This window comes from Misgurnus anguillicaudatus, chromosome 13 (genome assembly GCF_027580225.2).
Source record: "Misgurnus anguillicaudatus chromosome 13, ASM2758022v2, whole genome shotgun sequence".
Lineage (NCBI taxonomy): Eukaryota > Metazoa > Chordata > Actinopteri > Cypriniformes > Cobitidae > Misgurnus > Misgurnus anguillicaudatus.
Window position 1 is genome coordinate 2,119,770 of NC_073349.2, and position 21,762 is coordinate 2,141,531.

Below are 21,762 nucleotides of genomic sequence, written 5' to 3' on the forward strand. Positions count from 1 at the left end.
TTGACGCAGAGTTGTTGTAAAACTACCATATGTTACACTTTTCCTAATTTTCAACAGTTTCATTTTTTCTCTTCCATCACCCTTCAGATGATGGTTAAAAAGTCATGAAACCCTGCCTCATGACCCAATACAACTTAAATGGGCCTGGACGCTGTGAGAAGAATGGCAAGGAGTGGATGGGGCACAATATATAATAGGCTATTTAGTGTAACAAATATTAAGATTTACTAATAATAGCAGTATTACAGAAACAATTAGACTGAATAAAATATTTTATTCAAACAAAGGTCAAATAAAACTCTTATAGTTGAAATGGCGTGTTTGAAGATAAGGAAAACTCTTGGGACATGGTACCGCATGCTTGCCTAGACGCAAACTGTCTTCATGAGCAAAGTCAAAGTCCATCTACCTCTCGAAGCTTTCCCAAACAGTTTCTCCTACTGTTAAAATTAACAGATACTAACATTGTCTTCTATGATGTGCAACCCAACTAACTCTGTTCACATGTAAAGAATTGTTGGTTAGTGTTTCATGAAGATTTAAAGACAAAACAATAAGGCATGGTATGCTGTGTTACGATGGCTATATTGCCAAATGGCTTTACTGGGAAATAGGTGTTCACTGGAATAACCCAGGACCTAAAGGAGCTTATTGCTTTAATAAATACTAGTTTATTAAAACAGCAAAAGTAGGGATGCACCGCTAGGATTAAACAGAACAAATTCTGGCCGATACCAATACCGATATTAAACACTACTACCTCCTCTTGATATTTCTGCAGAACACTAGTTGCAAATGGCGATTTTTTTGGTCTTTATCCGAGATTTTGAAGAAAGCCCAGACCGCAGACATTTCCCCGAATTACTCTAGACCTTATTTATCTCGCGTGATTTATTATTTTTTCCCTCATCGCACGTCTGACAAACTATAATTTATACAACTTATTTTGTTTTGGGAAGTATTTAATTATTTTGATAATTATTGTTAAAAATGCTGGATTATGCAACAGACATGCAACTCATTGCCTTTATGCGGTTAATTAATAAACAATCAGTATCGGCCTTTCTCGTGTTGTTGCTGAAATGCCGATGGTTTCAAATTCATCAAAAATCGGCCGATAAATATCGGTGGCCGATACATCGGTGCATCACTAAGCAAAAGTGTAGAAAATGTGCAATTAGTAGTACTATTGGCAAAAAATACAGTCACAAGCTATGTCCCAATTCAAAGGCTGCAACCTCTGAAGGCTGCATTCCAAAGGTGCATTCACACCAGCCACGGTAGAGGCAGCAAAAACATGCTATTCGCGTGTAGTTGGGTGCTTGAACATTTATTTGGATCATTCACGCGTAAAATTCTAGTCATTCGAAACATTCACGTGGAAATTCGCATCATGGGAGGGGCTTCTGCGAGTCTGCTGAGACTTCGCTCACATCCTGTAATCACGTCACTACTACAGCAAGGTCCTGATTGAGTAAACGCAGCATGGAAAGTTTAGATTTTTCAACTGGCACGTTTCCTGCGACAACACTCAATTCGCGTGGAACGCACCATCCGGGCCACGCCTTCCGCACGTGCCACGCCTTCCGCCTCTACCGTGTCTGGTGTGAACCCTGCACAAGACTGATTATGTCACAGCAACATGACTAAAGGTCAGTAAGGCAATAGATATGTATAAAGGCTAGATGTCTGGCCCGTGCTGCTGGCCAATTGAGCTGAACGTCCCCATTTGGCGGCCATCTTACCACAGGGCGCTCGCTCACTCGTAGCATTGAGTTGTAATGGTGCATGTACTTTTAAATGACCATAACTTGCTTAATTTTCTACCGATTTTCAAACGGTTTGGTTTCCTGACATATACCTGACATATGGTATCACAGTGTGGTTTGGTAATGCAACACAGGCAGAGAAGAAATCTATCCAAAGGGTGATAAAAACTGCAGAGAGACTCATTGGGACAAATCTTGTGCCCCTGACCAATCGTGATACTCATCATCCAGCTCACTCACTATTGAGGCCCAGACACAAACCCTACAGTCTGAAACATACAAGAGCGGACAGTATCATCACACTTAAAACACGCTTTTATAATAGCCTTTATCCAACACTGGTGAGACAAATGGCCAACTCAAGCAAATAGGGTATACATGGTTAGCAGGCACTGGTGTATTTTGTTTATCTAAGGGTGATGCAGTACAATTCCTATGTATGTGTACAATTCTTTGTGCTCTGCAAATGGCAAATAAAACGTTGAACTTTGAACTTTTCTTATAAACGTCAAAGATGTACCTATGACACTGCATACTTATACTAAAAAGAAATTCATGAAACATGTTAAAGCATCCAGAATTATACGTTGCTAATTATACGTTAATAACGTTTGTAAGTAACCAAACCCATTGCAAATTGGTAGAAAATTGGGCAAGTTATGGTCATTTAAAAGTACCTGCACCAATAAAACTCAATGCTACGAGTGAGCGAGCTGCCTGAGGTAAGATGGCCGCCAGGTGATGACGTTAGAGACTCTGCCAAACACATCTAGCCTTTATACATATCTATGAGTAAGGCTGTCACAATTTAAAGGCTGTTTAAAATGCAATATCAGATTGCGTCCTTCTTTAACGAATGGATCCATGACAGTCTAGACTATCCCGATATTTATTGTGTGCCTGTAACGACTCTATATAACGGCTGGATATTATAAAAAAACATCTAAAACCTTTGTTAAATAAAAGTGTGTATTTAGCAGAAAAAAAGTTTTAGTATTATAAGTTCTGTTTTGTATTAATAGTATTCTGTGTATGTTGCGTATATTTCTAAGGTTGATTCATTTGATATACTGTTGGTTAGTTTAATCTACATCAATGTGTCATATTTTCTCAAATAAAATAAATATTTTTCTGGTTTCATATTTATTTTAATAAGTCAGAAACGTCTCCGATGTGTCCCGCTGACAGGCGTGGTGGGGCGTACAGCTGATGATGCAACTTATAGATCCTTCAAAGGCTAGACTGTCACAGCCTTCAAATTGGGACACAGCTTTAGTCTGTAAGCTGTCTACGGTTACCAAGCAACAAAGCAAGTTGCCAAATGATGTGAAAATGTGATCACAAATGTGCTTTATCAGCATTTTTCGAGTCTGAACTAGCCACTTTATAATATACATTTATTGACAGAATAAATGATGGTAAATTATGTCTGTTTTGTTACCTTAGTAATTATGTTAAGCATTTTTTTGGCATTAATTGTTAATTAATTAACTAAATTTTGTGAGGTTTACAGGATACTTAACTCTTTCCCGGCCATCATTTTTAAAAAGAGTTGCCAGCCAGCGCCAGCATTTTTTATGATTTTCACAAAAATGTAATGCCTTCCAGAAAATGTTTTTCTTTAAATATATAAACATAAAATGTATCAAATGAAAGAACAGACCCTCTGCTTTCAAACAAACAACCAAAAAACGTTTCATCCTGAAAAAAATGATTCATTGAATTTAATAAATTTTTTTAAGGTAAGTGGTTGCAATCAATTTATTTAAGCTACATTCAAACAAAAAAGATTAGTAACGTAAAATAAAATATACAATTTTTGTTTAAATGTAGCTCAAACAAATTGATTGCAACCACTTACCTTAAAAAAATTGATTAAATTCAATGAATAATTTTTTTCAGTGTACCTTCATTTACTCTCTTTTTATCACCTCTCAAATATGGGCAGGTTTAAAAAAAAAAATAGCAAAAAAATGAGATAATTGAATTTTTGTGAGTTAACTAGTCAATGGCAGGGAACGAGTTAAAAATAACCAGTAGACCCTAAAACATTATTAATGGAAAGAAGACAAAAATACTTATATGATAAAATATTCATCAAGTATGGACATTAGGTTGCACGCTAACTGAAAAGAAGAAAATTCATAGAGCTGATTTATCATAGTGACAAAATAAAGTGGTTTTAAAGGTTTTTTGCAAACTATGCAGGCTCTGTGACAGATTACACAGAAATCCCACAGACACCAGAGAGTGAGATGCATTTCGGAAAGAAAGTGACAGCCCAGTCTAACAACTGGAATCCCATGTGGCGCCTGTGCATGACATCATCAACACAGGCTCAGTAAAGCTCATGCCCGTCTGACTGGCACATTCAGAAGATTGCAAATCTAGCGTTCTATGCCATGGAACACAAGTGTGACGGGTAATAAAACAAATGAAAGCAAAGCTTCTAAAAGTAAACACGGAGTATTCAAGTTTTTAGGGTCTTTAATCGAGCTGATTTGAGAAACATATGGACAGGTTTAAGATTAAGTTTAATCAGTAACTGGGTTTAAAATTTAATTTGAGTTTAACTAACTTTGATTTAAGAATCGAAATGAAGCTTTTTCAAGTAGGTTAAACACAAACAATCTTGAGATTAACACTTTGAACCTGCAGACAGGCTGTCAACACCAAGCTTTAACCCCACAGGAGAGGTCAGATGAAGGAATGACAGATAAATCCATTGTTGATTTCTTGGATTTGGTTTTCCAATGCAAACAATTCCATGATTATCTATGTTTGGTTTAACTGGAGCCTTATGTTAATGTTATTTTTCTGTAATGTTAGTATTCATGTGAACACCTTGGGCCGGATTCACAAAAACATTTTTAAGACAAAAATAAGAACTTTCTTAGGATAAATTATAAGAAGTTTGTAAGACTGTTCCTAAATTACAAGAATAAAATTACAAGCTTTGAAATCAATTATTCTACCCTGCTAATGAGGTTATTCGTCCATTGATCTTTTTACCACCTTGCAATCATTAACGCGATATATAAATGAGTGAAGCGTTAAGACTATAGATGATGTTATTCGCTGTTGTAACAGAGGCCAGCTAGTATATAAAGGCGATGCGGTGAGTAAATATCGTGCTTTACTCTACATGCCCAGCTTCATCTCCCGCGCACAAGCATCTGCACAACATAGACGTAGGTGGAAGGTGATGTGTGCCCGGGCTTTCCGAGCACTCGATTCAAATGACGGACAGATTGCTGATTCGACTCCCGCTCAGAGCATCTTTAAGAAGAGCTGTTAGTAATATTACAATGAATGTATTATGAAGGAAGTAAAATGTTAGCTAAAATTATCACTAATACTTACAGTGGCAAAAAAAGTATGTGAACCGCTAGGAATAAACTGGTTTTCTACTGTGATTTGCCATAAAATGTGATCTGATCCTCATCTAGGTCACAATAATAGACAAACACAATGCGCATTAGGTGACAACACACAAATAATTATAGTTTCTTGTGTCTTTTTTGAGAAGCCCATTAAACATTCATAGTGCTGGAGGAAAATGTAAGTGAACTCTTGGATTTAACAGCTTGTTGAGCCTCATTTGGCGGCAAATACTTTAAGCAAGCGCTTTCAGTAGTTCTGAATCAGACCTGCGCATTGTTCAGAAGCAATTTTTGCTCATTCCCCTTTACAAAACCGCTTTAACTAACACATTTGTAGGATGTCTGGTGTGAACCGCTCTCTTGAGATCATTCCACAGGTTAAGGTCTGGGCTTTGACTAGGCCACTCCAAATGGCACATTTTGTTTTTCTTAAGCCAGTCTGTAGTGGATTTACTACAATGCTTAAGGTCATTGTCCTGTTGCATCAACTAACTTCTACTGAGCTTCAACTGGTGGACAGCCACCCTGACATTATCCCGTAGGATTTTTTTTTTTTTACTTAATAATTCATTTTACCCTCGATGATGGCAGTGGTCCAGGCCATGAGGCAGCAAAGCAAGCCCAAATCATGATGTCCCCTTCACCATACTTCACTGTTGGGATGATGTTTTGATGTTGGTAAGCTGTGCCCATTTTGCGCCATTACATTTTTCCCAAAAAATTCCACTTTTGTTTCATCAATCCATAAAATATTTTCCTAGTAGCACTGGGGTTTGCCAAGGTGCTCTTTTGCAAACTTCAGGCTCACAGCAATGTTTTTCGGGAGAGCAACGGCTTCCAAGGTGGTGTACTGTCATAGACACCGTGCCTGTCCAAAGACTTGCGTATGGTAGACTCAGGAACAGAGCTGTGTGCCCGTTCCGATGATGTCTTCAAGTCTTTAGCTGCATGGTGTCTTAGGAGTCATCTTGACTGTGCGCCCACTTCTAGGAAGGGTAGCTACAGTATTTAACTGTCTCCATTTATAGACAATTTGTCTAAGTGTAGACTGATGGAGGTCTAAACATTTTGAGATTGTTTTGTATCCCTTTTCAGCCTAATGGAGTGCAACATCTCTTGATCAGATATCTTTATAAGAGCATGGTTCAGAAGAGCTGATGCTTCTTAAGGACAGCAATCTTAAAATGTGTGAGTGTCTTAATATCAATCAAAGTTGCACTAAACCACACATTTAAACTCATTTTATTAATTGGACTCCAGTTTGCCAGCTTCTGACAAAAAAACGTGTTTGTTTATTTTTGTGACCTAGATGAGGATCAGATAACATTTTATGGCAAATCACTGTAGAAAACCAGTTCATTCCTAGGGGTTCACATACTTTTTCTTGCCACTGTATGTGTTTCGTGACATATTACATTAAACTTTATTATTCTATTAGGATGAAATTCCTCATTAAACTAAAAACAATCAATTTAACTTATAAAACATCTTACATTTTAAGGTTATCCTAACTTTAAGATGCTATTTAAGAAAGTTTCTTTTTTTTCGAGAATTTGAATTCTTCTTAAGTTTTTTCTTAAGAGCATCCTTAAAGAAAAAATAAGAACTTTCTTAAAAAAGCTTTTTTCTTAAATTAAATTTAAGATAAGAATGTCACTTAAGAAGAATTTTAGAATGTTTTGTGAATCAGGCCACTTAATTGTAAAATCTGCATAAAATTATAAAAAATCTGTGATTATAGGCCATTAAATTCAGCTATTATACTTTCATCAAAAAATTATGTAAGAAAGAGAAAAACATGTGATTTCAGAAGAAAGCTTTCCTGACAAAGGCAATAAAGACAATTACCCACTACAGTAGCTGTATCTCATTTCAGAAGGCTGCATCCTCTGAAGGATGTGGTATACAGAGGATCCTAAACCTAGAATTAAACGAGACGTCCTTCAGACGACATACGGACAGAAAAGGAAACGGAAGTATCACTTTCCTATGTCAAAGCTTTTACAGTGTTGTGGCGCTCTCACACCAGTTAAAAAAAGGAAAATTATTTCTAAATTTGGAGTAATTTAAAATAAGATGTGTTTATACGTTGTTTTAATATATTTTATAAGAAGCTGTGGCCTACAAACAACAGATATCTGTTAGAGAGATATAAGACAGATATTAAGAAAAAAAGTTTACCCGTTTTTCTCCGAGATTTAGGGTGAGTTGTTGGGTAATGAGACAATAATTTATCTAATTAACTACATTTCTATAACTATACATAATATCACTTATACTCTACATTATATACAGTATTATTTAATTTTTATAGTTGATCCTACTGTCTATAAAAGTTTCACAGTTGACATACTGTATGTTATCATAATTTAAATTGGTGGTCGTGTGCAAGAAAAACTTGCATTATACTTCATTAATAGTCTAAACAGTTTCAGAAACTCCTTCAGAAATACGTAAAGAGTTCTGATTGTGTAGTTTGTTTACTGTGTTGTGATTCGATAGCAGCTTAGCTTAGCCAGAGCCGTTTGAGCTTAGCTGGCGACTGACGTATTCCTGTGGGCAGAGTTTAGTCAAAAAACTGTTCTACTGACATCATTCAAGCAGGAAGTGGAGGGCTGTGGTCCAAACCGGACGTTCGCTGTAGGCTTTGAAAGGCAAATTCTGTTAAAGAAAAAATATCACCTGGCAGTGAACTTTGAGCTTTATCATTTTACAGGTATTATTTATGATCAAACAGCAACATTACGCACTAACTAGGGTTTAAAAAATGGGATCAGAAAGAACGTGACCTTTAATATAGGTGCCTCATTTATATGTGTAAGACTATTTAAATTTATCTCATCTTAAAGATAAAACTATTTGAAAACTTTTACATTTAAACATTACACCTTCAATAGTATTTACAGCTGCTGGTGTGGAATGATGTTGTGAAATGACGGTGTTCGCGGCAACGCAAGGAATTTATGGGTTATTTGCAGCAGCGAAGCATACATCTCATGAATTCTCAGAATTCCCGTGAAAGAAGGTCGCATTCGAAGGTTGCATTCGGAGTGTCCTACTTGCTTTTCTGAAATACAGCATTATGACGTATGCAGCCTTCAAATACGGCCTTCGGAGGATGCAGCCAACTGAACAGTAAGCTTCTTTCAGTGCTTCATTATAGCTTAATAGTGGTAGAGCATTGCGTTAGCAGCGCAAAAGGCCCGCAGTCAGAACCCAGGGAACACAGACACTGACAAAAGGAAATGTTTACCTTGTAATGCACTGGAAGTTGCTTTGCATAAAACTGTTTGCCAAATGCTTGAATGTAAGTGACACAAGCATCTGTTGTATAAGTAATGGTATATGCATATTTTTTGTCCATATTAAAGTGACAGTGCATATAAACAGTACATTCACAATCACTTAATTGCTTATGTTCATGTCATCATGCTGGGTAGATCTGCCCACAGTGAAATCTCACTGGTCCAAAAGGAAGCTGAATGAAGCTAAAATATCTAACTTTTCTCTCATGGGCATGTGAATGATCTGCCATCACGCAAACATCATTACCAGATCAACAACACAGATGTTCTTGAGCATGTGTCTCTTTAAAAGATGCATGTGAATACGAGTCCAGTTTAAAGAAAGGGAAGTCAGATTTACAGACAGCAAAGGTTAGGGGTCACAGTGCTGAATGCCTGCTCAGAGAGCTCTTTCCTCTCCATTCACTGATGTGTACCCATTATTCTTACCATTACTACTGCATTCCAACACGCACAAAGACACAGGGATTTATACACAGTTTTCATCAAATATTACATGTTTTGGTCTGTTCAAATGTTAGTTTGCGTATATTAAAATGTGAAGTGCAATATATGGTGTCTATTAATCTACAAACACACATCTAAGACAATTAATTAAAAGATAACACAACAAAAAGTTTGTAATTTGGGAATGTGAATAGGGATGCACAATACTACCAGCACATGATATTATCTTGTGATAATAGCTTATAAATGAATTATCAGCATTGGCCAGATACGTGAATTAAGCCGGTATGATTTACCAATATGAAGGTGATCCGAAATGAACGGGTGCCTGCGGTCACCCCCGGTTACGAGTCATCCAAAAATATTTTTATTGATATTCGGGTCACGGTCGGTCGGGTTGTCGGAAACAAAGATACCAATTAACTATTTTAAACAATGACTACTTTTAAAAAATGCGGGCCAGGGAGCGGATTGGGTAAAATTTTTTATTTTATTTTTTATTTTTTTTGCGGTCCGAGTTGCGGGCAGGTTAGTTGAAAACATCGGTCCGATTTGGTCAGGTGCGGGTTGTTTATACATTGACCTGCGCATCACTGGTCAGCATGCTTGTTTGTAAGTAGTTCTATAGGGATTGTGTCAGCTGGACTATTAGATCGTTAGGGTTAGGGAATATTTAATTCTTACAGAGACTGTGCAGAGTTTTATTCTTATTTGATTATTCGTAAAAAAAACTCTGAAACTCTGAAAATGAAACTGTGCAGCACAGCTGACAGATGCCTCAACAGATATCTTTAACACCTAGCTGGGTCAGGCAGAGAGAGAGAAACCACGTCGCAAGTCCACAACCATCATAACAGCCCCAAAGATGTCACCCGTATTCTGTCTAAATGACTACTATCCCAACACTGACCCCAATCATGATGAAGTGCTTTGCACCACAGTTTCCCCAACACGCTCGACCCACTCCAGTTTGCATACCGTTCAAACCGCTCTACATAGATCTCTAACATGAAAGCACTCTAAAGGCATGAGATGCTAAGGGGCTTGAAACTTACAAATTTAATCTGTTGCTATAACACAAAGCTCACATTTACTAATAATATATGAAGGGTTTCGTTGCAAAACTAGATAAATCCGTTTTTTTAATTGTTCAGAAATCTGGTTTTTTGGTTGTGCATTCCAATTAATATCAATTCAACTGCAGTTGGTTTGTTTTGATTTAAACCTTCATAACTTAAAAAATACAGCTAAGTAGCACCTTAAAACAAAATAATAACATGATAACATAATAATAAACATGTTTTGACAAAAATGTAAAAAATGGATTCATCTCGTTTTGCAACGAAACTCTTCATAAAAAAGCTGAATAAAATTCCAAGATACAATACTGTCCAAATACTATTTATTTGAATGCCAATGTAACTAAAGCAAACTTTTAAAGATGGATCAGATGAGTATAAGACGGTGAAATTATTTCAGATGGCAAGCAGTGTTAAAACAGATCAGTATGTTTCAGTGTAAATGATGTTGAAGTACTGACCTGTGTGGCTTCGGATGTGCACTCTTAAAGTTCCATTACTGGCAAACTTCTGTCCACAATATGGGCAGATCTTTTCTTTCTCTCCTGTATGGGTCTGATGGGGTGAAAAATACAGTAAAAATAAAGTATATAACATCTTAAGAGTAACACTTTGATCTCTTAACACAGCCTGGGCCAAAGTAAGCTGATGAGTTTTAATGCGAGTGATTATTATGGAATTTATACCACAGGGCTTTATTCCGATTCTTTGAGAAATATTCTGCGGGTATGCATTATTTTTCAAAAAACGCACACCTGACCTGTCAACTGTTTTTAAATAACCACCAGAGCAATGTTTGTAATGGTAATAATTGACTCTGGTCCTTTGAATTATTTGAAAATAATGCACACTCAGCTTCGTAGCGTGCCACATTACCACCCATTATTCTTATTTAAAGGAGGCTTTTGATTCATGATTCATCTGTAAAGTTGCAAATATTAATGTTTTAAACACAAAGATATCTTTTTTTTTAAGTAAAGCCTCATCCACACCTTCCTAAAATGCCGGGTTCAAACACACACCCGCAGTTAGACGTCATTCTGCAGAGAACATTTGCATAACACCGTCCTAATGTTTACGAAAAGAAAGAAGGTGTAACTTTCATTTGCATTGTAGTATTGTTGCCGCCACTATGTGTTTTTCCTTGTGTTTGGCAAACTACATTGTTTGGCCTTCCAATAGAGGAAACAATAAGAAACATTTTATTTTCAGCTGTTCCAGAACAATGCAGCTCAAATATTAGATTGTATGGAAGAGTACAAGACTGGATGTGCACAAAGGCTTCATCTTAAAAGTGGAGCAATTCCAACTTTGCAAGTACAGTCTGGCTCTTCTGATTCAATAAGTAGTCTATGTTTTCATATTTAAAGATTTTCTTACTGATGATTCAAACGTGAGTTTTGTGCAGTGTAGAGTAGTGCTTTATGTTTTTTCATTTCTATGATCACAAATGCAAACATGGTTTTATGTTTTAGTATCCTTACCTTACCAATCTGTTACGTTTTGCTGGAGTCGCACTGGCAAAAATAATTGATCAGCTTGTTCATCTGCATTTCCTTGATCAGATTCGGGCTTATATTGATAAAGAAAATACAATATTGTCTCTTTCACCAGCGTTGCCAGGTCCGCTGTCTTTTGGTGGAGTTCTGAATTGAGCTACTTTTAACCTTGGGAGCTGATCTTCCAAATATGGTAAGGAGCGTCACATTTCTGTTTATGCTCTTGAGGTATTTGGCCAATCACAACGCACTGGATAGCTGGCCGATCGAAGCACATCACGCTTTCTCAGAATAATGAGCTTTATTGAAATCTTTGTGTTTAAAAAAAGCGGGGCATAGAGGAACAACAATATATACCGGATGGTATGTGAAAAATACTGTGTTATTTAACTTTACACCACGTTAAAACTGCATTACACCAAATAAACCAAATAATCAGCTTTTCAGCAAGGTCATATGTGACCTTTAACTGATTGATATTAATTAAGAAAAACAGACACTCGCTGCTCTGCCTTTAAAGAAATACTAAACTAATAATGAAAATTCACATTTCTCACACTTATTTTGTTATTATACAAAACCAAAACAGATAAAACCGTTTAAAAGGACACATAAGTATTATAAAATAACTGCATGAACTTGTGCATCAATGACACAGTTCAAGTTAAGACTTTCCCCAAATAATGGCTTTTGTTTTAGTTTGTTTTTTTTACTCTGAAAAGAAAACCCAAAACACTTTAAAAATTTATGTTTTGGTTCTAAGGAGCAAAGAAAGCAATGGTAGACAGACATTGACTAAACATTTTAGGACTTCCATAATCCTAACTGGGTCTCCAAGTTTACTAGGAATCTTCTTACTGCTACAAAAATCTTACACATCTGCGTCTTCCTGCAGTTTTACAAACAGAGGAAGGTATTAAATTATCTAACATATCAAGCATTTAGTTTCTCATGCTGATGTTCTCTTTATGAATAACATAAGCATTATTGTTAAAGTATAAAGAAAACAATGAATCTTATCATTTGGGCCAGTATTCCCATGAACATGCTATAAACAGGGCTTATTTTAAAATGCGGAGGGCAACAGCGTCTCAAACTCCTCCAATTCCTGCTATTTTCACCCTCTATTTATCGTCTTCCTCTTTTCCTCCCTTTTCCACCTACTTCCTTTCCCGCTCCTTATCTCTCCCCTCCCATCTCCACTTCCTCACCTCCATCACTTCCTTTCAGCTCCCACTACTCTTGATGCACCCCCTCTTTCTTACTCACTGGAGAAGTGTGGGTGAACTGTTTAAAACTCTTTCTGTCTAATCCCTTGAAACACACCCCATGATGTTGTATAAAGTCCTAAACACATATGTCCTCTGAATTTGCCTGTGCACTTTTATGAGCGTGTTTGTGTCACGAAGCCAGACACAGCATTTAATTATGTTTTAAAATGTTCCTGGTTTTAATGTGAATGATTTATCACTGCACATTATTTAAAAGAATCAATTATTAATTCAAGAACTAAATTAAAATCATATAACTGCAATATCACTGTATTGTATAAAAAAAATTATACAATTATAAAAGAAAGCAAAAGGTTATGAAGAGTTGTGCGCATTACAAGAGTAGAGACATTCATTTAGAAGTAAATCAAGTCCATGTAGACCTAACACACAAGAACTGTTAAAGTGTCACATCAGTGATGGCGTATCTGAAGTCTATCTGGCCTCTCCATCGCTCTCTTCCTCTTGCTGTCAAACAGTAATTGAATATGTTTAAGGTCCTTTACTCTTGTGCCAACAGTGAGTCACATTTCTCCCCTGACTGTAATCCGATCAGACAATGTCAAATGCTATCTTAACCGTAATCACACACACTAGTTTAAAAACTATATGCCTGTAATAAACTGCTCACTGCTTTATTTGACTGTCTCATTTTTGGACTAGAAATTTGAACAGTTCAGGAAACTGTGCATTCATGCACTGCTATTTAGGTTTAACCCGAGTATACAGTGGTGTGAAAAGTATTGTCCCCACCTCCAGAATTTTGTATAGATATACTGTGGACAGCGGCAACTAGGTGCCAGCCATCCTAAACCTTGCATTATTATTTATTAGTATTTATTGTTTCATATTGTCTATTTATTATTATGATCGTGAGCATTGGTTGCTGCTTAGTCAGTACTGTGGCTGGTGTACTTGTTGCTTGTTGTTTGTTTTTTTATGCCTATCTATGCAAAATGATGTCACTGGCAATGTTTCTCTGTTTGTGTGTAGGCTTAAATTAAGTGTTGTGTTGTCTTGTCTTGTTGATACGACTGGTAGACTAGAAATTGAATTGCCCTTCGGGGATAAATAAAGTTGTTTGAAGTTGAAGTTGAAAATTTAAAACTACATGGCCCTGCGTGAAAAAGTGTTTGCCCCTAAACCTAATAACTGGTTGGGACACTCTTAGCAGCAACAACTACAATCAAGCAATTGTGATAACTTTCAGTGAGTCTGTTACAGCGCTATGGAGGAGTTTTGGTCCACTCATCTTTGCAGAATTGTTGTAATTCAGCCACATTGCAGGGTTTTCGAGCATGAACTGCCTTTTTAAGGTCATGCTACAGCATCTCAATAGGATTCAGTTCAGGACTTTGATTAGGCCACTCCAAAGCCTTTATTTTGTTTATCTTCAGTCATTCAGAGGTGGACTTGCTGGTGTGTTTTGGATCATTGTTCTGCTGCAGAACTCAAGTTCGCTTCAGCTTGAGGTCATGAAGAGATGGCCGGACATTGTCCTTCAGGATTTTTTGGTAGACAGCAGAATTCATGGTTCCATATCACAGCAAGTCTTCCAGGTCCTGAAGCAGCACAAGGTAAAATGATAAAATAGACCCTGGTTACCCCTAATCCTTCCCCGATTCTTTTCATGTGTGCCATTCAGATAGCAGGTCGCATGCATCCTTCCAACGAATTACTCAACAACAGCCCCCGACCATCAGACTACCACCACTATATTTTATTGTTGATATAATGCTTTTTTTCTATGCTGTGTTAATTTTAGACAAAATGGGACACACACCTTCAAAAAGGTTCACATTTTGTCTAGTCAGTCCACAGAGTATTTTCCCAAAATGTTTTCTGGCAAAACTGAGATGAGCTTTTACGGTCTTTTACAGCAGCGGTTTTGGTCTCTGTCTTATGGTGGAGTCAACACTGACCTTAACTGAGACAAGTGAGGCCAGCAGTTCTTTGGACGTTGTTGTGGGCTCTTTTGTGGCCTCTTGGATGAGTCGTCGCTGCATTTTTGGAGTAATTTTGGTCAGCCGGCCACTACTGGGAAGGTTTACCAATGTTCAATGTTTTCGCCATTTGTGGATAATGGCTTCATAACCTTTTTCAGACTGATAGATCTCAATTACTTTCTTTCTCATTTGTTTCTTAATATCTTTGGATCTCAGCATGATGTGTAGCTTTTGAGGACCTTTTGGTCTACTTGACTTTGTCAGGCAGTTCCTATTTAAATGATTTCTTGAATGCAAACAGGTGTGGGAGTAGTCAGGCCTGGGTGTGGCTAGAGAAAATTAACTTGAATGAGATAAAACACAGTTAATTTATGTTTTTAACAAGGGGGTTAGCACTTTTTGACACAGGGCTATGTGGGCTGTATTTTCTTTTCCCTTTATAATAAAAAGTTTAATTTTAAAACTGCATGTTGTGTTCACTAATGTTATCTTTCACTAATGTTTCAGATCATTAAAACAAATTTAAATATTGTTAAATAAATAGTGTGACAAATATGCAATAACATAAGAAATCTGGAGGGGGGCAAAACCTTTTCACACCACTGTAAATCTGAAATGATTGAAATATGCTTGAAAGTAAATATAATCATCAGGTCCATACATCTTGATTGGGTTGTCATGAGCAATGATTCAAAGTTTCATTAAACGGTAATATTTTTATTAAAAGACCTCATTTTATTTGGGGGGTTTTATTGTGCAGAGAGTAAAGCACTAACGGGCCCAGATAGCTTGACCGATTTCAACAGCGAATAACTTCTTTTATAGTCTAAACACATCGCATATAAGAAATGCTGTGAATTATTTCCGTCATTAATAAAACAACAATAAAATCCACATACATTATATGACCTATAAAATGTTAATAATAATGAAATTAAACGCATTAATACAAAGATAATTTACTAGGTATTTATACCGTTAAATGAATAGTGTAAATGGAGAGACGGACTCTGTTGTTGCAGCAGATGTTGGATAAGAAATCAATGTTGGTGGGAGAGGCCCCATCTCCTGCTTTGCATTGGGGCCTTACAGATGTGTGCAACACCACTGGCCATTTCATGCAGTGGAGAAGCGCCATATGTGATGAACGTGCATACTGATTATTTTTATAATTGTCTGGACAGCAAGTAAAACATTTTAAACAACAACTTTTAAGGAAATAAATACATGAAATAAATGAACAGATTTTGGACGTACCTTCTTGTGACTCTTAAGCACTGAGGGCGTGACAAAAGCCTTCTCACATAGGTCACACTTGTACTTTTTGTGTCCGTCATGCACCACCTGAATGTGCACGTTGAGTGTGTCCTTACGTTTGAAAGTGGCGTCACACTGGTCGCACTTAAACGTCCTCTCACCTGGACAGAAAACAGCAGATATAGAGTTGGTGCAGCGCAATTTGAGAATCCCATTGAAATCTTGCACTCCGGCTCCATGAGACTTTTAAAAAAAAGATGCTGACTGCCATTATGTTTGTGTTTAAAAGTGTGCCACTTAAAGGTAGTTTGACTGGAACTTGTTTTGTGTCCAAACCCACTTTGCTGCCCTCAGAGTCCATGCAGCTTTGAAAATTGTCCTATTATTTCTTTCTATTTGTGCCATTTTTTCCATTCTAAAAAGAATATCTGCCCTCTATCTCAGAAGATGGTGCGGTAAAAAAGGGATCATAAAAGATCAGGTAGAAAAAGCGAGAAACTGTTCATCTCTCGTCCGAGGCCACAGTTCCTTTTAGAAGAAGTCACTGTTCTTCTTGCAAAGCTTTCTTCAAATCCCACAAAATCAACTGAGGCGCCGAGAACGGAAATCTACAGCTTGAACACGGGTTTTCAAAAGGCTTTTCTGCTCAAACAATGCTTTTTTGTGACAAACAAGCATAGTGCACGCCAGAACTCTGGTTTAAAGCTTGTTTCGGTTTATAAATAGTTGAACAGAACCCAACACGTCACCACATTTAATCATCAGCAGCACAGACTAAATGCCGGGATATAAAAGACTGGACGACGAACAATGTATTTAAATTAATGGGTATGCCCGATGGCTACGCCAGACTTTTCATCACAAGAGACGCTAATCTGCTGGGTTTTCCATCATAGAAAAATGTCTTTATTCATGAGGTGGTTCTGTTGGTTTTTGAGCTCATGTCAGAGCCCATTAATGTTGTGTGCTATGTTTTATGAGCAATTGTATATGATGTAGCACCATCAATCATCCATACGATCAAAATTATTAGTTGTGTTAGTTGGTTTTGTTTGGTCACTAAATGTCATCGCAATTTAAACTGCTTTAAAGTCACAATCCTCAATCCCTGGCATCTCATAGGTTCCTGGTACTGCAACTGTACAGCATAATGCTTATAAACAAGAAATTCTGGGAAAGAATGTGAGATTTACACAGCACGGGTCAAAAATGTATTAAATTAAATATTTTCTAATTTGCTGTGATAGTTGCTTCTGAAGTATTTATTTATTTGGAATGACAAGCACCGATGGGAGTATCAGACCAAGTCAACCAATACTTAAGGGGACATATCATGAAAATCTGACTTTTTCCATGTTTAAGTGCTATAATTGGGGTCCCAGTGCTTCTATCAACCTAAAAAATGTGAAAAAGATCAACCCAGTAACCCAGAAAATTTGCCTCCCCTTGTGATGTCAAAAGGGGATCTTATTATAATAATCTGCACTATCCAACCATGGCACTGCCATTTAGTGTATAGAGAGAGAAAGAGAGACAAAGAGAATAATTGACTCCACAATTGACCTATGGCTAAGCCACGCCCCCTCCACTCACTCGGACAAACAATCAACATTCGGTGACATGCGCTATGGCAGCTGTCACAGGAGGAGACATTTCACAGGAGGCAATTGATGACTTTTGGAGACATAAGTCACCATAAGGGCCTTAACTATGCATTGGAGGGTTATATTAATAATTTTATTGTTGAGAAGTTCGATGAAAAGCTTTGGCATACGTTTCCAGGACAAGCTTTTTTACCATCTTTACTAAGAGTAAGTTACCTCAACGTTAGTTTGGTGCTACCGTATTAACATGAATCGTTCAGCACAACATTGCTATTACAAATAACAAATAACATTTGTTATCTTGTTTATTTACATATGCATTAACCCCCTGGGGTCCAAAAACGCAGCGCCGCAATTTGACGTGTTTTCTCCTTATCATGACAGAATCAACTTAAAATACTCCATCATTAATAAACATACACTTACGTGTTTGACATCATTTGAAACTGTGAAGAATCCTCTTTAATTTGTGTACATTCACAATAACAAGAGATCTTTGTGTTTTTGTCAAATAAAGAAAATAAACAACGTGCGCATCCAGACATTTCTGTCTCCGCCAGCTGTCTCTCAAAACACGTCACAAAAATCGATTGAAACTCCGCGAATACTCGTCACACAAACATGATACACATATCCAAAGAAAGCCTGAAATGTCTACTTTTAAAGAAGCTAATTATAAAACAAATATTGCATGTTTATATAATCTGCATTGAAGTAAAGAAAGTACAGTTTTTCCTGGCTGACTTCATTATCTCTAATGCGGTCACGCCCACAGGCAGTACTCGCTGTTCAAATGGTAATGAACAGACAAACAGTTCAAACAATGTACATACATGTAGCTCATATAATATTGCAGTCCTGTTTGTGCTGAACGCAGTGTTATGAGACACTTGCCATTATTATGTTTTAAAGCAACTGAAAAAAGACAAAATGTAAGAGCATGTCAGAACCTCTGCCAGTGTCCCAAAATGGTCGGACCTTAGAGGGTTAATGAAGCAAAGTGATATGATGTACAACGCAGCTAGAAGCTAATGTTAACATTAGGCTAACGTTACGTTAGAGATGTTAAAGATAACGTTTAAATACGTTGTTGACTTAGCTTAAAACAGATGTAGAAATGTAGGCTTAATTTATCCATGTTTAGTTGGTGTTGTGGTCTACCGCATAACTTAATCCAGAGCAGACACTTAACAGTTAACGTTATCTCGGTTGAAATGTGGCTTGGGAAAGGGTAAAAATACACAACATCGCCCAGCCTCTCGGAATACCTAGTGTCGGAGTTGCATGAACCCCATGCACACCGTTTGACCCTTTTAAACTTAAAATGACAAAGAAAAATCATATAAAAACGAATGAAAACTGACTAACTGCAATGCATTTCAATCGATGTGTAAGCAGAGAAAGTCTGAATGTATTGGGTTGCTATGCACACTGTGATTGGCTCAACGCGTTTGGGGGCGTGGCTTAGCCATAGGTCAATTGAGTTTCAAATTCAACCAACACCATTATGGCATTCAATGTTTGCATTTCATCAGCTCATTTGCATTTAAAAGGACACAACCAAAAATGGCATATTTTTGCTCACGCCTACAAAGTGTCAATTTTGACATGCTATAAAAATGATCTATATGATATTTTAAGCTAAAACTTCACATACGTACTCTGGGGACACCAAAGATTTATTTGACATCTTGAAAAGTCTTGTGAAATGTCCCCTTTAAGATCAGAACTCTTTGGTGGCCAATTTATGTGTGAAAATGAACAGTCTCTTTTGTTTTCTTTCCTCAAAGCAGGGCAGTAATTTGTGCCTTCTGAAGCACAGTTACAATGTTTCCTGGATGTTTCCAGGTTGTTTAAGAAACTGAAAACATACAAGCTGCATCAGCAAATGCTGCAAAAATTTGTGGCAACAAAAATGATCCAATCGTAGACTCATTTCTGATTTGCATGCAAATGGCGAATTTGTTTTATGCTGTTATTTAAAGCCTATAAAAGGATGGGAAAACACAAATGCACAGATTTAAAAAAGCTTCTAGCTCCAGGTGAAATCACAAAACTGTCTCCACTCCGTCCATACACAAACTCTAAGTCCTGGGGTCCCCAAAATGAGATCTTGTCAGATTTACTTGCAAGAACAATTCTGTCAACAAACTCTAGAGAAGCAAAACTCTCACACACTCTTAAAACAAAGGGGGGGGGGGGGGTTGTGAAGTATTTGTGGAGGATTTATTCCAGTTAGCCATTTGACCCTTGTAAAACGATAATGTGTATTTAAAGACTAGTCACAAAAACAGCTTTATTTCAAAACCAAATACTGACACAGATGGACCAGATTATGTCACAGTGGGCCGTAAGTGATCACACAAACACAAATACTGTATACATAAAGTGACCACACACACCAAACCCACACACCACTTGCTATCCCATCTAAAACAATATTTCTCTCTCTCTCTCTCTCTCTCTCTCTCATATATAAAAAGAGTGTTAGTCTAGTAGTACTTAGCAGTATATGTATGTGTGTGTGCCTCTTGGGAGGACAGCAGGAAATTCCCGTAGCTCAATAATCTCAGTGTGATCAGTCTAGACTGGGCAGAGAAGCTCTGTGGTTCATCCTGCTCGGACCAGTCGGCTCCATAAAGCCCCTGCACCCGCCACCCCTGCAGCCCACAGACGCACAGCCCAGGGTTCAATGAGGGGTGTTGGGGGCTGAGGGAAAGACTCATGTCTGATTTCAGCATCAGGATCCCTTGAGCTGACGTCTGCACACATTTACTCACAAATGACTATATACACAAATACCGAGCATTTGCGTACCCTGTCTGTAGGAAAAGTTGAGCTTTCTAAAAGATGTGATAGCACACTTACTGTTATGAATCAAGAGGTGGCGCTGTAAGGAGAACGGGGTGCGGAACAGGGCCTTACATTCTTCACACTGGAACGGCCTCTCCTCTGAATGAGTCTTTAGAGAAACATACAGACATGTATAACATCAGCTGGGTTTATATGGATAAAGATGAAATTGCAAACATACAAAAGTGTCACAGACAATGCAAAATTACATTTCTGAGGGAAGCAGAATATTCCGATGGAAATAATGTAGAGTTGGGACCTAATTTTGTCTATTACAACTTAATACTGTACTATATTGTGAACTAAGTTTTAATAATACCAGTGTAGCCATGGTTATATGAGCAGTTTTTGAAAGTAGAGAAAGTCATTACATTCTGACATTGAAAGTTGAGCTGATGAACAAAACAAAATAATAAAAAGTGGTTGATGTTTAGTAGATGACATCCCAGTAAAAGTAGTTTATATACCCCATGTGATATATTTTAAGTTTATTTAACTCTTATCTAACTGTTCATTTATTTAATAGCTTTTTTGCAGCATCCCTCCTCCACCCCATCGCCTCACTCTTAGCTAGAACATCTATCCCATTTAACTCTTTCCCTGCCAGTGTTTTTTTTTTTCAAATATTTGCCAGCCAGATTCTCACAAAAGATTCATGCGATCCAGAAAATGTTCTTCTTTAAATATATAAACATACAACACATCAAATAAAAGAGCACACTCTATGCTTTAAAAAAAGAAGTTTCATCCTATCTTCATTTGTATTCTTTTGATCACCTCTCAAATATGGGTAATTTCTTCAAAAATTGCAAATTTGTAAAGGACTTTTGTTAGAGATCAGATTCAGAGCAATAATCAAACAAAAAGTGACGTCACACAGATTCGCTTAGAGCGCCTTTAATCCATGGATGCTTTAGTGTTTTATAAGTTGTGTATGAGCACCACCTAGTGGATAATAGCAGAAAAAGGGATTGCTGTAAAAACTTGTCATTGGCAGGAAAGTGTTTTCTCTTAATTGATGAGATAACCCATCAATGGTGGGGAAAGCATTAAAGAAGGGGGAGTATTCTGGGTTTGGGCTAAAATTCCGAGCTCTAAGCCCTCCCTTAAGACAGAAAGCCAAATTTTATTTATTATCATTATAATTATTATTATTGATTACATTTTAAAGGCAGGGTATCTCATTTGATCCAGAAACATTTTTAGTTATGCTGGTTAAAAGTTTCTCACATCCTGATAGCAATCGCTATGTTAAGTTGTTTAAATGTATTTGTAGAAATTTATGTCATCTGTGAAAGGCACAGGACCAAAAAATGTTCAACCAATTATAGATCTCGGTCCGAACTGAC

The 21,762-nt window shown here is 37.1% G+C and overlaps 1 protein-coding gene across 1 annotated transcript in view; it reads right to left on the minus strand.

The window, feature by feature from the left end:
• Positions 1-21,762, minus strand: part of prdm5 (PR domain containing 5) — a 111,741-nt gene that overhangs the window by 40,047 nt on the left and 49,932 nt on the right. Inside the window, exons 11-13 of the mRNA XM_055188410.2 lie at positions 20,429-20,522; positions 15,957-16,117; positions 10,445-10,538 (exon numbers count right to left, since the gene is read on the minus strand). Coding sequence (XP_055044385.2) covers positions 10,445-10,538; positions 15,957-16,117; positions 20,429-20,522 — 349 coding nt within the window. The remainder of the gene's footprint in view (positions 1-10,444; positions 10,539-15,956; positions 16,118-20,428; positions 20,523-21,762) is intronic.